At 33.2% G+C, this 16,027-nt stretch overlaps 4 protein-coding genes across 8 annotated transcripts in view; 1 reads left to right on the top strand and 3 right to left on the bottom strand.

Annotated features, from left to right (window-relative positions):
• Window positions 1–2,786, bottom strand: part of LOC143895850 (putative G-protein coupled receptor No18) — a 43,934-nt gene extending 41,148 nt beyond the window's left edge. Inside the window, exons 1-2 of one of the 4 annotated variants that reach the window (XM_077403267.1) lie at window positions 2,380–2,606; window positions 1,268–1,665 (exon numbers count right to left, since the gene is read on the bottom strand). Coding sequence is in view for 1 of the 4 variants with exons in the window: in XM_077403264.1 (XP_077259390.1) it covers window positions 2,504–2,670 (167 nt within the window). In the remaining 3 variants the exon portion in view is untranslated. Of the gene's footprint in view, window positions 1–1,267 lie in introns of all 4 variants that reach the window. The other 3 variants (XM_077403268.1, XM_077403264.1, XM_077403266.1) reach the window with 3 other exon arrangements.
• Window positions 2,787–3,066: 280 nt separating this feature from the next.
• Window positions 3,067–10,397, bottom strand: Gen (XPG-like endonuclease). 2 transcript variants are annotated; one of them, XM_077403133.1, is made up of 6 exons: window positions 10,144–10,397; window positions 9,665–9,938; window positions 9,320–9,582; window positions 9,075–9,236; window positions 8,832–8,997; window positions 3,067–8,747 (listed from the first exon to the last, which is right to left on the bottom strand). In XM_077403133.1, exons 1-6 carry the CDS (start codon window positions 10,299–10,301, stop codon window positions 7,542–7,544), a joined length of 2,229 nt encoding a protein of 742 aa, XP_077259259.1. In that variant the 5' UTR covers window positions 10,302–10,397; the 3' UTR covers window positions 3,067–7,541. The 2 variants fall into 2 exon arrangements, with proteins under 2 accessions (XP_077259259.1, XP_077259260.1); XM_077403134.1 differs by having other exon boundaries at window positions 9,665–9,808; window positions 10,144–10,282.
• Window positions 10,398–10,755: 358 nt separating this feature from the next.
• On the top strand, window positions 10,756–14,199 carry LOC143895789 (ELMO domain-containing protein 2). The gene is made up of 2 exons (XM_077403136.1): window positions 10,756–10,896; window positions 10,962–14,199. The coding sequence occupies exon 2, from the start codon at window positions 11,090–11,092 to the stop codon at window positions 12,026–12,028; it is 939 nt and encodes a 312-aa protein (XP_077259262.1). The 5' UTR covers window positions 10,756–10,896; window positions 10,962–11,089; the 3' UTR covers window positions 12,029–14,199.
• Window positions 12,902–16,024, bottom strand: LOC143895791 (uncharacterized). Its single transcript, XM_077403139.1, has 6 exons — window positions 15,765–16,024; window positions 15,129–15,314; window positions 14,802–14,940; window positions 14,546–14,707; window positions 14,296–14,421; window positions 12,902–14,201 (listed from the first exon to the last, which is right to left on the bottom strand). Exons 1-6 carry the CDS (start codon window positions 15,886–15,888, stop codon window positions 14,051–14,053), a joined length of 888 nt encoding a protein of 295 aa, XP_077259265.1. The 5' UTR covers window positions 15,889–16,024; the 3' UTR covers window positions 12,902–14,050.
• Between the last annotated feature and the right edge of the window lie 3 nt (window positions 16,025–16,027).

Genomic DNA, 16,027 nt, shown 5'->3' with positions numbered 1-16,027 from the left:
TTGCGCGGTTGTGGTCCAAGTTCGTGAAAACACTCTGTTTAAACAGCGTCGGACATTATGGAGGTGAAGGTAATAAATTTACATTAATTCTTCAAACACTCGATGAGCGTGCGATGAACGATTTGGCATAAAAGTACGCGCAATTCATGTAAATGCGTCGGTCAAGTCTCTTGCATATTGATTTTAATTCAAAACTCGCTCGCAAAATTGTGTCATTAATGATGATGAATTGTTCGCGAGACTGATAATCTCTCGTGGAATTTTGAATGCATTTTATAATTAAACCGATTATTCTAAGAATAATTGTAATTAATAATTATTGTAATTGTGCAAGCGATTCGCTCACAGATGAATCATTGATTCACGAAACACATTTATTTATTACATTCATTGTTTATACGCGCACTTGTGAATAATGACTGAGCCAATTTGCAACAGCAATTATTTTTGCAAAACAATTTTGCTTGAAGTCTGTTTACTGCATGTACAGTACCGGCGTGCCTCGACTTAGTATTCCGATTCTTCTTAACTAAACGGAATGCCAGCGCCAGGGCCTCTGATAATAGATAGGGATTCCTCGAATACTAGAATGCAATTTCATTTCAAAATCGCGTAAAAGCAATCGAGATTATACAACACTCAATTTCATTTCGCGACACCTGTTACACTCCAGCCATAAAATTGTTTATTATGGACTTAAATCTCCTAGTTGCGCTGTGCTTTTGATGCTAGGACAGTGAAATTTGCATTTACAATCTGTCAGCGGAGCAACTGCTAACACAGAAAATATGAAAATTGCATTACGGCATAATATTCTAACATGATAATTTTCCCACGGGTTATCCGATTAATTACACACAAGCCGTAACTAATTCAATTTATGTAGTAATAACGGACACGTGCAAACCGTATAACCGGAACACATCAATGTTCGTTATATATGTTTAGTTTGAATCGATATATTTTAATTTTTTTTAGTAGAAAGCAAAAGGATTTAAACATTTTAATGTTATCTAGAAAGCGATAAAAAAGTTTCAGCATCTTTTGTATGTCAAACTGACTTTTTAATCGGTGTAAGATTTTTTAATATCTTTCTTTCAAAATTTTAAAACAATTTATACACTGCACATATTATTGTTTTAAAAACTTTTAAACATATAAAAGCCTGACAATATAGTACTAAACTTGATACAGATTTCAACTATATAGCTTATGAGAGAAAATATTATAATAATATTAAATATGTAGGTATACGTATACAACTTACCAGATGATAGAGAGCCAGATTCACATATACAGATCACAATTTATTAAATATGATAACTCAATTTGTAATTAAGTAAAATTACGTTATTGACATTAAATAAATAGTCTCATGTGATTAAATAATCTATTCAATATGTGTCATAACATTTTTATTGCCGCAATAAATGAGACGCGTGAATATTATAGATATTACAACATATAAACGTCAACGTGTACCGCCGCGTTAATTGTCCGTATGCTTTTGCCTTACAAGAATTCATTAATTAAAGTGTTCGCGATATATCATGGTAATGAGTCGACATCAAACGCACCGTATGTCGTCCGTAAAATATAGTCTCATACAATATCGCATATTTCGCAACATAAGCACGTAATATGTAATATCCGGAGCGCTGGCACCTTCAATGCGAGAATCAGTGCGGAAAAATAAGTGCACATTTAAACGTAAGCATTATATAATTGTGATTAACATAACTTTGTGATTTATAAAAAATTAATTTTGCACGAAAAATATTTAATTTTTAATTAGCGCGATACATTTTTACATGTTATTAAATTTTTTATACAAACTAAACATTAATTTGCGTTTGTGCGCGCGCACATTAAAAATTAAGTTAAATATTATTTAGATCTTTGACGCACTTTCTATCCACCGTTTATTATCAACTTTACGCCCTGTGTAAAATACTCAATGTTTATCTCAATGTCAAATATTATTCTTATTTGCAACGTATACCGTCTTTAATATTACAAAATATTATCTTAATCTTATATTATCTAACGATTCATTTTATTATTAATTTATCAAGCATTTATCCTTAGTTGTCTGCGATAAATTTATCTATTTGTGTGTTATCTATTTTCGTTACTATTATCTTATCACCTGCTAGCGAATAAATTGAATTAATAACAGCGTTTAAACGGATACTGTCGGCATGATTAATTCACTAGCATGTAGATATGCGGCTAATTGTCTTCTGATGAGCATTCGAAATTCACAATCCGTCGTTTGCATTACATCCCGATTGAGCATACATTTGTCGCGATACGAGTGAAAATTAACATAAATATTTATTGCCGAATTCTTATTTTAACTCGCCTTCTTCGTCTTACGTTTTAATTTAGAACAATTATTAAAATTATCTTTGTTTTGATTTAGACTTTTTTGCACTTTTGCAACAATAAATTGTTAAATGTATCATGTAATCATCGATAGTGATTTTCTGTATAATTTTACAGTGACTGATTTCTCATCGAAGATCGCACGAACTTGAAAGTTATATTCGGGACATTCGGGAGAAACGTGTTTTCGGCACGGAGATCGCGCGCGTACTGAAAATCCCAGCAACCACCCCATCGACCCTCACTATCTGCCCTCGTTCCAATACAGACAACGACGTACATGTAATGCGCGTACGTATAAAACGCATAAGCTATATATATTTGGGGTTGATAAAAGTAAGAATCTAAGAATGCATTTGTTAAATGTATCCTTATATATTCCCCAAATTTCTATTATTTATTATTCTCTTACTTATATTGTTTCTCTCGATTGTAATAACGAACGGGAAATATTATCTTTGTACCATAGTTTATATGGTACAAAATATTGTATATAATTACAATAATAACCACGTATAAAATGACCGATTATCCGATTGCAATTATTAAAATCATTAATTATCAAGTATGTAATCCAACTTATAAAAATTTCATATTTTTATAATCAAATTATTTGTATATATATATATATATATATTATATAAAAAGAATTAAAATAATAAAATAATTTTGCTATCATAATAATATAACTCTCTCTCTCTTCTATATTTATCATTACAATAATAAAATTAATCATGCTATATTTTCAGTTAAACATACAAGTTTATGATATACAATTTAAATCATTTTTCTAGAGTCAATTGTTCAATTAAATGTGAGACACTTTGGAAACTTACTCGTGCTGTGCATTTAGTTATCAACTGCGACTGTAACAATTTTGTATTCGCTTTGTGACAATTATATTATCTGTTGCTTATTCAGAAGATCGTGTTACCCGTGTTAGTTTAACTACGTTGATTAAGTTGAAGCAATAATTCGAATATCAATGCATTAAAACAAATACTAATACATTAGATAGACAGATAGATTCACATTATAAGCTACAGATAATAAAAACAAATTATTTTGTGTAATTTGATTTGATAATAAATGAAAGAAAACGGAAAAATATTACTAAATTTAACAACCATTAATCTCATAGAATTTTATGCAAAACATTACAATAGTTAAAAAAATAAAGACTTTCTTTATTTTTCGTTTACAAGAATCTCTGCATTATATATTAGCTATTTTATTTTCTAAACTAAATTCTACAGTGCAATCGTGATATTACTAATATAAAGTACAAACGAGAGAAATATAATATCATCTTAGCCTCAATAAGACGGTTAAATGTATTTTAAACGACGATCGGAGCCAGATATAGCACAGATAGTCGAATAGTCGGAAATCAATACGAAGTCTACTTAAGGACTTCGTAAAATCCGATTACCACATTGGATGTTCCATACTTTCTTATAAATGAATTATATTAAGGTCCATCTCTCTGAGTGATCTTATAAACGTTTTGGAATCGTATTTCAGGCTCACTTGAACCGTCCAGTCCGCTTTAGTGTGATCTTTCTTCGTTATTATTTCGTTACTCTCTCAAACGGTCATTGTCGCGTCCACATTTAATAACGCTTTGCGTCGAGAATAAAAAGAATATGATATCGGAAAAGTGTCATGTTATTACGCGTAATTCTTCAGATCGGATTATCGTTTAACAGCATGTGTACCAACAAGTAAGTAATACCGATCGAGACTTAATTTCACCTTTGCTACCTTTTTCAGTTTATGCAAATGTGAAACGTTTTGTCGAGATTCCGAATCCATTTGCTTGACCCTTTCAATGCTAAATTAGGATGCGGCCATCGCTGTGTGCTGACTTAGGAAAGGCAATTTCAAGCACTTCAGAGCGATTGGTCCACAAATAGATATAGACACGGAAGAATATTAAAAGTTTAATAATGCCTTCCAGATATCATGTATAATCAACTTTTCAGTCAGATCAATGTTCTTTTACATACTAACTCAAAGATAATAATTTCCTCGCAATAAAGTTTCGTTGTTTGTACGGTACATAAAAAATAGATTTATGATCACTGTCACATGAAAGTTTCAAATGGCGACAACTAAAGCAACAAAAACTTTAATAGAATTGTTGAAACAGTAAATCATGAAGAATCCAGTAGACTATATACACGAAGCACGATATTAGCAAACACTGAAGTAAAATTTGTTTGTAGTATAGTAAGTATAGTACGATCGATAAACTTCTCAGCAGTCTGACATCAACTGATTTTGTATACTGACAGCCCCATTTCCTTTCTTAATACGCGAAACATGAAATTTGTATATAAATGTATACAGCAGGAGGAAATTCATAATTGACTGTCGAACTGTCGAAAGAATTGATAAATTGATAGAACATCCATTAATATTATTATTACAGTCGACTTAAGAATTCAGTCTCATTCGAGGTCTCATTAGACAGTCTCATTAATATCTATCACTATAAGAAATCACCCACAAAATGAAGCTCTAACATACCTATCAAATCAGGATTAGAAAATTGCACAGCACTATTATAAGTTGTAGGATGTAGAAAGTGATTTGCGAGATTCGTACCTCCTGATACTTGCTATTGATCCACGGTTTTTCAATCATTCGCACTACGTATAAAATATATTAACAACACATATAAATATCACGTATTTAAAACAAGGTATAAACTAATAATAAATATTTAATTTCCCTGTTTATCATTTAATTCACGTAGATTCAAAGAAGTTTATGAAAAATCAATTTACTTGTTCGTATTATAGCAATCAGTATTAATATTCTGTATCTTTTACATATTCTGTATGCTATTAAATATATTCGTGATATAGATATGTGAGTTTTATTACGAATAAATTGCATACATATATGAAAACGATATAATCTTTTATATTTTGCTTTAAAATTGCATTTGCAGCTTAAAGAAATTTTGTATAATTATGTTGGAACAAACGTTGAGTAAAAAAGTACATGTATGCACTGCCGACAATATCGCTTAATAAAATATTTTTTTTATTACACGATATTGTACTGTGTGCTGTGCTCCGATCCTTGAAAATTACATCAAATTTTATATTCATAGTTTTCCGACTTAAAGAAATTATGCTAAAATAATTTTCTTTGCATATATGTATGTATATACAGGGCATAACTTTAAACAATCTGTTAAATTCAAAATTCAATAATATTCACTAAACTTGCAAATCCGTCTCAATATTCAACTATCTTTCTCTTAAGAAAAACAAATTCTACAATACATACAAATAAACTTCGAAATTCAGTAATTTTTATGTGGAATCGCTTTTGATATATCGATGCTCGAGATTACCATTTTGAATACTTGCGAGAACATTGTATATTTATGATAATAAAAAAATGTTCAATCTTTTTGTCAATCCATCAACGTTGACTCCACAATCCTTGGTGGTGGCCTGTTCTAAAGATTCGATCTTCTTTGTGAGCATTCGCAACAATAAATGTTTCACGTGAAGTGGTTGTTAGCCACAACTCCTAATTAAGAGAATCACAGAGATTTCTGTCTGAGTCTCTTACTCTTTGTTTGTGTGTGAATTAAAATAAATTTAAAAATCTTATAAAATGAGGAATCAAATCCGAAACCGCCACAATTACAAATCTGCCATTTTTATACATAGCTAAGCGGCATTCCGTTTGATCTCTTTGTTAATATAAATTTTTTCCTGACTTTTAACTGACTTCGAATGGTCTTGAACAATGCATATTTGTTATGCGTCTTAAAATACTAACATACAATGATAAAAATAATGCAAAATATAATAAAACCAAACTTATCATTGAAATAGCTACGTATATTCATATAATTATATAAAATAGCTAAGTATATTAATTCTGAAAATTTTGTCATATTCAAATTTTTATATCTTAGGTGCAATTTTCTTTAGCTCTACTTCGAAACTAAATGACTTTGCCTGCGAAACTTGCAATTCTAGAAAATTCGGCCTTAAAAGTCCCCCAAAAAAAACATAAGCTAATAGATTCCCAATGAGATTATAACTGCGAGATCCATTGGTAATTACTAGCGGATTAGATTGTTTACCATTATTTTATTTTGATTGTACAGCATGATTAGTTCAAAGATCTACGCATGGTGGAAATAATTGTGTTGAGTATAATAACATTAATTTTGAGAGTTATTTCTTTATATATTTTTTTAGAAAAACATATTATCTGCAATTAAAAAATTGGACGAAGAAATTGGAGAAAAATATTGATGCTGAGAGTATTGCTAGCGGAAGCTCTCAAAACTCGATCTATTCTGAAAAAGCTAATACTGCAGAAGTAAGTGCCGTATCAGGAGAAGCTAGCAGCGAATAACAATCTGTTTAAGGTGACAAGCCATGCGACATGGAGCCATGCAAAATTTGCTACAGTAGAGAAGTACGGATCTTATTTATGCCGTACGGACATTTATTGGCGTGTGCGGTGTGAAAAAATTTGAAAATATGCAGCGTAATAATCATGTCATAAGCCTGTTGAACATGCTATACAAGTGTACATTTCATAGTGTCTTTATTCATGTGATAAATAATCCGCGGATTCTGCTATGAAATTTTTTACTCATCACCATTATAAAGACTGATAAAATTAAGATTAAAAAAAAAAAAGACTGATAAAAGATTCCGCATGTATGTATGTACGCTACGCGTCAACGATCTGTCCTTTCCTGAGATAAGGGGGGAACGTAGAAGCCTAGAGACGCTGTTGGTTACTTGAGTTACTTCTATTAAAATCACTAGAACGTGTTTCCACCCTTACCTCAGGAAACACCAAAGGAAAACTTTTGTAAAATATAGGAAAGAACTGAATATCGGAAATTTCTATAAAAGTCATAAGATAATATTTATTATTAAAAAAAAATAGGAAATATAAGAAAATAGGTGGCATACCAACCAAAATATAAAAAAAGTGTATAATATTGAAGTATCCTATCTGTATTGACTGGAGTACAGATTATATTTTAAAAACCAAAATTTAACACAGATATAATGCGAAATAGTTATTTTTATATATTTAAAAACTTTCTTAAAAATTTTTTAAAAACTTTAATTAAAAAGTACATGGTTTATATAATATCACGTATCTAAACATATAGTTTCGTTTTCGGTTTGATCCATAATACTTTCAAAATCGTTATTAGTTTGGTCCATAATATTTTCAAAATCAAAGCTAAATTTCTTTTTTATTTGGCTTTGTTCTATCTGTATTCTTTGATTAATAGGAATATATGATTCATTAATATCGCCAAATTCATCATCAGAGTTACCAGGTTTCCGTTTTTCATCCTGTGTATGAACATAATCTTCTTTAGTATATGTCACAGGTTCAAATTCATCAATTTTTGTACATCCTTGTATAACGTTTTCTGTAGACCGGCTAGTAGATTCTATAGAATGGCAGTTTGTTATACTAAATTGGAAAGTTTGTTTGCCACATATATTTTCTATTACATGTGTTACATCTATATCATTATCTTCATTTTCGCTCATAAAGTCATCAGGAGAAAGATCATTAAACATCTTGTCATACGTGTTATTTAGTTTTGAATTTAACTTTTCTACCTCCAGAACTCTTTTAAATTGTGGCCCACGTTTCATTTGTTTTGTGTTCATGATTGCAGCATCTTCAGGTACATCACTTATTTTTAACTCGTTCACTCTACTCGAAATATTTTCTCGCTTTGATCTTTTGGGTGTAATATTTGGTGTAATGTTCATTTTTTCAAAAGACTCCTCTAGGGACATTGCATGGTTTCCAGGTATAAATTCATCAATCTTCCTATTATTTTTTTCTGATATTTTCTTCTTTACTTTCTTTTGCTTTGATTTTGTAGTATCTCTTGTTTCAATATTTTTATTATTATCGGTTGTAATCTTTTTTCTACGAGAGTTTGCAGGTTTTCTTTTCGTTTTTGCGTTCCAAGTATTTTCATATACCTCAACCAATTCTGGGTAACACTTTAGAACCAAGTCTTGTGGTTCAATACTTGTTAGTAAACTATCATCTACAGCATCATCATCACCATTCTCTCTTGTTTGCTCGTTATATTCATTTAGCATTTCAATTACAGTGTGCTCTTTCTTCCATATAATTTCGTAACTGGCTATAGATTTAATATTACGTATCTTTTTTATATTGTCAGGAATAAATAAATCTGTCATGGAGAAACGTTCATCAGGTGTAAGATCTGGTAGATGTAAGAGCTGCCATCTAGTAGTTAATGTAAATATTTTTTTGAACGCATATTGTGGTTTCCAACAGAGATATTTATTCGTAAAATCCTGATAAAATAGAAAGTTTAGACAGATTGACAAAATAATTTTTATAATTTTAACATATTATAGCACGTGTAGTAATAAACTTACAATAAATTGTTTGATTTGAGGTTGTTTCCATTTTATATCTAATTTAGTTGGAACTGAATCCTTTCTGATGAGAAATTCATCTATCAATTCTTGGTTTGGAAAATTTGTATCATAGAGTGCCTTCTTTCTTAACGATACCTCATTTAATATCAATGCCCTCTTTTCCCTGTATACATAAAAAATTATAAATTATTATTCCTAAATATACGTAATACTTAAATCTTGTAATTATGTAATTTTTACCTGAAATAATCATTACATTTCCTAATAGTTCCACAATCAGCACAACCTGATTTTGTGTGCTTTTGCAATTTTCCTGGGTGACCACACGATGTACATAAATTTGGATTTAATAAATTTGACTCAGCTCTGTGCAAACTTCTGTCAGTTCTCCAATGTTGAATCCTGAAAAAAAAAGAGAAAAGAAAAATAGTTCACTTACAATCACCAAATTTGATAAATTCTATAAACATGCAATATACTCAAACCTTTGTAAGACATCCTTCTCTCTCACAGTCTTGAAAAATTTTAAAGCAGCTTCCTTTCCAACACCCTTTACTCCCTCATCATAGTCGCAGCCACATAGCAAAGCTAAAGCTATCATTTTACTTCGTCCTATGTTCAACGTCTTCTCTATTTTTTCCATACTGTACACGTCACAATGTCCATGGGTAATACTAAAGTTTCTGTACACTACTTTCGCCCCGTATAAAAAACAGTCACTGTCTTGACTTATACATCCATCCACGAGCTAAAAGTACATCTTTTCTTTATCTAATTAGTCAAATTTGTTTATTAAAACAAAAAAATTAGTATATAGTATATAGTTGTACCCCATCTTCATTTAAGTAAGCACACATAGCTTCCGCTTCACCCTCAGACTGTATACAAGCAATACCCATGCATCGTAACAATTCTTTGCACTCGTTTAGAACTCGATTAAACTGGGTTCTTCCTCTTTTCTTAACGGTCTTCTCCTGAAATCCATTACGAACGTTGTTTCTTCTTGCAATAGTTTTATGTTTTATGATAGGTGCTTTTCCTTCTAATACAAATACTGGAAATATCTCATGCATAAGAAGGAACACCGTACGAAAGTACAAGTTCCTGCAACAAACAATTTGAATCGTATAAATATTGCAAATTATCAACAATGATATGTGCATTAAAAAAAAATGTATATTGTATGTCGATAGAGTATTATCCGCTGTACTAATCCATTATTTTGCTCTAACGTTATTTAATTAAATATATATATTTTAACAAATATATATTTAAGGAATAAATGAAATCAAGAGAAGAGCAGATTTACTTGAGATACATCCTCGGTTGAACCGCATTATCGGTGATCGTTTGGGTTTCCACGACCCATCCGCTTAAATCGATCGCGATGGTTTTTCCCTGCAGCTCGTACAGCGGCTTCCTCTCGCACAAAGGCGACAAAATATTCCACAGTTCCTTGACGCCCATCTCGCGTCACTGCACTTATTTCAAATCAAATCCCCCAACTTTTACTTTCGTAATGCACCTATGCGAACGACGTCGACAGCCATAAATTTTTATGATTAGGAAGATTCACCTGCGTCCGATGTCCGTGTCCGACAGTCCGACGCCCAACGGCCCAATAGGAAAGTTTGTTTTCTAGAAATTCCATCTAGTGACATTTTTGTCTCTAGACAGTAGATTCCCTTATTGGATGTCGGACGACGTAACTACGAAGATCAAAAATGGACGCGAGCATGAAAATCTTAAATATTTACAATTTTAAGTGCTTGTAAACAATTATACGTATATATCAGTTATAATTAATTCCATAAATTTTTTTCATTTTTTTTTTTTTTATATAGATAGAAAACTTCTTTCATATATGTAGCAATCACGATCACGATATACCATTTAAACAAGTATGTACCTAGGCGCGATACAGGCGGAAAGATATTGAAGACACACATATATCGACGACAATCGACGTCAAGCGCATAATGCAATATTGATATAAATTACACTGCCTGTGCCTGTGCGTTTATTCGGAGGGTGAAACGCTCGGGAGGAGGAGAGAGAGAAGGTAGCGACACGTTGGCGAGGTTATTGGATTCTCTACCCCGTATTTGCATAACGTTATTTACACAGCGAGATGAAAACGAATCGTCGGGGTGAGACGACGACCGGCCACGGTACAGGTTAACACGGCGGTGATACGGCGCTTTTGGAGTGACGCTTCTTGACAGACAATCGTCGCGATCCTCGTCCGGGCAGGCATGTTCAGGTACTTCTGGGCTCTGGTGTGCTGGTACTTCAGGCGCCTGATAAAATGGTTCTTGCGCCACACCACGCAGATGTGCGAGCTGCAGAGGATCTGCTACGGACAGCCGTCCGGGGCGCCGCGCGCTTTTGCCGTCGAGGAGACCCTCGGGCAGTCGCGCGACGCGAACATCAGGACCCTCATCGCGTACCTCAACGACATCGCCGATCACCGTGGAATAACGACGAGAACCGAGCGTAAGATTCTCGAGGATGCCATCAGGATCGTGCTGGTGACCAAGAAGATCAATCCCACGGCGCATCCGGACTTCGCCAAGTCGTTCGGCAAGTGCGTGGAGCTGATCTGGGGCTACCGTCAGCTCTGCGTCGAGTGCGAGGAGCTCAGGAAGATGCCGTACAGCGCGGATAATCCGGAGCACGAGCAGAAGCTGCTGAACTTGTGGAACCTCCTGATGCCGTACGAGCCCCTGGACGCGAGGGTGACCAAGCAGTGGCAGGAGATCGGCTTCCAGGGGGACGATCCCAAGACGGATTTTCGCGGGATGGGAATCCTGGGACTGGAGAATCTCGTTTATTTTGCTCAAGAGTATCCTAGCATGGCCACGCATGTATTGTCCCATTCGAATCATCCACGTTACGGATACGCATTCGCTATAGTCGGTATAAATCTCACGAGCATGGCTTTGAAATTGCTGAGGGACGGCAGCGCTAAGACTCATATATATAATTCCTCCAAGACCCTGCCGACGATTCGTGCCTTTCATCAATTTTACTGTTATCTATTTTATGAATTTGACAGATTTTGGATCGAGTCCAAGCCTAGTAATATGATGGAATTCTCGTCGATACAAGAAAAGTTTGAAAACAGTATCAGAATGGCGTTAGCTAATCCATCAACAGTTTTCAGGATAAATGTGGCGGTTGACAATATTTAATACGAAATACAAATTGCCTTTTTATTTGTAAGAAACAAGACCAAAATGGCTATATAAGGAATAAGTACAATTTTTAGACTAGCATATAGGGAACTTATTTTTTGTTGCATATTTTCACAATATTGGCTTTGTTGTGATATTAAAATGGCATTTAAGTAAACAATTGACTTCTACATTATAGATATCTTCGCTTTTTTTTTAAGTATATGTTTTATTATAGTTCCATTTAATAGATGGCTATACGTTCCTATACGTTTAGCTGTTTCCTTAATATGTATTTATATGTAGAGTATAACGCTTGTCACGTATGTGACGCGTTAAGTTGCTTAACGAAATTAGAGCTACTGTGTATAACATGTATTGATTTCAATAATTTTATCAGAGTAATTTTTAAATATTGTCAACAAAGAGAGAAAGAGAGCAAATCTACATTACGCTAATGAAGTTTGAACTTCAGTCCCAAAAATAAATTTGCTATTGAATAATACGAGGTCACCAGGTCATCACAATATCGTGCCTCGTGAATTTGATTCTTTAAATAATTCGAAGCATACCTATTTAGAATATTATAAAACTTAAAGAAAAGATATTGAGCTTGACAAGTCATTGTATCACGGAAGAACAATGATGCTTTTAGAAAGTCAGAACACTAGAATTTATTATGTACGCGCAAATTACATAGGTAAGGTTTAGAATATCACTTTTAAATAATTATGAAAGTAAATTGTCAGATGTGTTCGATATAGGCTACGGTCAACATGACGCTACAAATGCTTTGGAGCGTCCTTCTTTCTTCATGAAAAAAAAGAGAAGAGAAATGCTTCGAAGCATTTGTAGCGTCACGTTGACCGTAGCCATAGAATTGTGTTTTCAGTTTATATCGTTATTGCACATTAAAAGTGACTTATACAAAAATTGGCATCTGAAGATCAGTTTGCAATTTTTAGCATCAAAGATATATTTCTGCAAAAAATTTATAACAGATATTCTTGTACAATTTGATTATATGTTTTTCTCTATCTTCTTTTTAATAAAACATAATCTAAGGATTGCTCATAAAAATTTGTATATAAATCCAAAGTAACAGATATAATAATGTACAATGGACGTAACGTAATATCATACAATTAATGGAATGTGGCCGACTTGACAATAAAAGTCTTTTCTTAACAAAACTGATATAGACTATGTTTACACGTCGTCATTAATCGGATTTAATAACATCCAGTAATTATAACTGCTGACAAAATGTATAGTTAAATCGCTAGTTAAATCCGGTTTTATATCAATTATTACACCCGTTGACGAAGAGAAATGTGTAAACGTTGAGTTATGATTACATTGCCAATTTAAGATAAAATTGTAAAAATGTATCTGCTGCATTTTGTTGACAAGATCAAAATTTCTTTGAGTAGAAATAAAATAACAACTAGCACGCGTTTCAGTTATAATTACAAATGTTACTAAACCCGATTAATAATGACGTGTAAACGTAGTTATAATCCGCTTAAAGCTTAATTCTTATAAATTTTATATCGCTTTGCCTTTCTTAAATTTGCTGCTGTTATAGACATTGTCTCTGTACATTACATACTATATAACTTTTTAGATATATTTCTAGTAAAAAAATATATTTTTTGTGAATCAATACAAATATTTGTGTACATTAGATTATTATGCAGAAAAACACATTTATCTTCTCTTAATCTTCAAGATAATTTCAATTATTAAATATATTCTTAATCGTATATATCATTGCACATATACTAAATGTTGTAATTATACTTTCGCGCGATGAGATAATCGAATTTCTCAATTATTCACCAAATTTGCAATTTAATAAATATTTTTAAAATATTTTTGAAAAAGACAGATTTATAAAAATATTATAAAACTTAAAATTATACTTTTCACATATGTGCAATAACTTAATGTACAATCAAAAATTATTTTCAGCACTAGACAATAGTCTGTACAGAGAAACATTCGTAACATGTTTTTGGCAGATCAAATGCAATAGATTTAGTCTTCTTTTTCCTCTGGAGTTTCATCCGATTGCATACATTTAATAGCTGCTAGAACAATAACTAGTACTCCAATGCAAATGCTAGTTAGCTTGAGTATCCACGGATTTTCGTAGAGAAAGGTTAGAATTATTTTTGTGTATTCATCACTGGAAAACAATATGATACATTAATATATGTACAAACTTACAAATAAGTTAAAACAATAAATTTTTAAGTAACTAAACGGGTCTTTAAACTTACAAGAAGCTTGGAAGTGGAGGTACTTCTTCTGGTCTTATATCTTTGTACCATTCTTTAGCAAATGCTATTAAGGAAGCAATATCGTACGTCGTCGAATCGTACCGATACATTTTGCCATGCCTAAATCTGTACAAGTAAAATGGATTAATCTGTCATCTTTCAATTTGTGCTTATCCCACAATGCATTTATGTAATATAAATATAAATATCGTTCAAGGTATCAAACTTAAATTTATATCTATGTGCTTACAGCATAAATTGCGGAGTATTGTAAACATTAAATCTCCTGGCTGTGGAAACCCCAGTTGTGGCTTTATTAACAAGTGCTACATTTAATCTGTGTTTAACTTTGGCACCGACCGTTTCCCACTTTGCCATCATGCGCAAGCATTGTACACAGTCCGTGCTGTAACTGACATTATAAACCGTGATTAGAATGTACTGCCGTTAGTTATAAAATGAATTAAATAATTTCTATAGATGTAGACATAAGGCCCGAGACTTACAACATAACGAACCAATCGCCAGTCGTGGCACCACTGCTTGCTTGAGTTAAATGCTCAAATGTGTCGTCCGTAAGTTCCTTTACCGTGGGTGCTTTATTGTCCGTAAACGTATTTATTATGTCCTCGTCCTCCAAAGGTCCTGTGGAAGAAGATGCAACATAAAAATCTATAGTGCAACTGCAGATTTACGAGCACAGAAATAAGAATATACGTAGCAACATATCATAAATGTATACGGGATAATAAAGCATGTACTATCACAGAGCGCAATTAAATGATCAAAAAATCTAATTGTAATCCAAGTGGAATTTCTTGTTAAATCCGTACCGTCGTATAACAAGGGAATCCCATGTCGGAAAAACAGTAGAACAGGTTCTCTAGCATTGCTATATAATTGAAGTAATTGACTATCAACAGTCTTAACAACCCATGCGGACATGGCATCGACGAGATCCTCCCGCAAGTGAGCCAGCTTTCTTTCATACGTATTGCAGTCTTCACAGTCATTGGTCGCTGCAAATAAAAGTATCGCCATTTTAGTAATTGTAAGATTTTGTATAATATTAAAGGCAAATAAAAGTTGTTATCATGTATTCACAGTTAGAAGGAGAATCGTAGCGTTTCGCGGCTTACATAATATTTTAATAAAATATAACTGATTGGCAAAATTGCGTGCCTTTTCGAGAGATCAACTATAGCAAACATTTTCTGTCAGGATCATTGGCCGAAGGGAAAATTACGAACTGCAACATTCTTGAGGGATAAGATCATGGAGCCTTATGTCAACTCCAATTTGCAACATAAGAATATAACACAATCGGGAAGGATTATACATAAATAAAATAAAAATGAGATATAATTGGTATCTCGCCGAGCAATATTTTCCTCTTTTCGCCTGAAAAGCCGCTTGAGAACGACAACAAAGCAGAAAACAGGGGGGGGGAAAGAAAGAAACAAACTTACTAAATAGAACGATCACGTATTTTTCGACTTTTATGAGATTCAGGAGTTCCTCGTCGTGCACCCGCTCGAGGTGCGCGGCGTGCGCGCCGGATAGGATGCATATCGCAATTAGGAGCACTAACATCGTTAGCTCGTGTGTGGAGCACGACGGTTTACGTATTTACGTATACAGACGAGACACGTTCACGCTTCACGCCACGCCGGCGAACTCGTGGTCCCGTGACCGGCGCCTACGCGCCTGGCCGCTGGCCGCCGGGGCTGCG

This window comes from Temnothorax americanus, unplaced genomic scaffold (genome assembly GCF_048541705.1).
Source record: "Temnothorax americanus isolate GAGA-0224 unplaced genomic scaffold, ASM4854170v1 Scaffold17, whole genome shotgun sequence".
Taxonomy (NCBI): domain Eukaryota; kingdom Metazoa; phylum Arthropoda; class Insecta; order Hymenoptera; family Formicidae; genus Temnothorax; species Temnothorax americanus.
The sequence above is the reverse complement of the archived record's forward strand: the minus strand, read 5'-3'. Positions and strand labels throughout refer to the sequence as shown.

Coding starts and splice junctions, on each gene's coding strand:
- Gen (XM_077403133.1), bottom strand. CDS start 10,301: ATGGGCGTCAAGGAACTGTGGAATATTTTGTCGCCTTTGTGCGAGAGG. Junction 9,583..9,664: donor CTTACTTAAATGAAGATGGG/GTACAACTATAT, acceptor ATGTACTTTTAG/CTCGTGGATGGATGTATAAG. Junction 9,237..9,319: donor GAGAAGGATGTCTTACAAAG/GTTTGAGTATAT, acceptor TTTTTTTTTCAG/GATTCAACATTGGAGAACTG.
- LOC143895791 (XM_077403139.1), bottom strand. CDS start 15,888: ATGTTAGTGCTCCTAATTGCGATATGCATCCTATCCGGCGCGCACGCC. Junction 14,422..14,545: donor AATACTCCGCAATTTATGCT/GTAAGCACATAG, acceptor TTACTTGTACAG/ATTTAGGCATGGCAAAATGT. Junction 14,202..14,295: donor CCTCCACTTCCAAGCTTCTT/GTAAGTTTAAAG, acceptor ATTGTTTTCCAG/TGATGAATACACAAAAATAA.
- LOC143895789 (XM_077403136.1), top strand. CDS start 11,090: ATGTTCAGGTACTTCTGGGCTCTGGTGTGCTGGTACTTCAGGCGCCTG.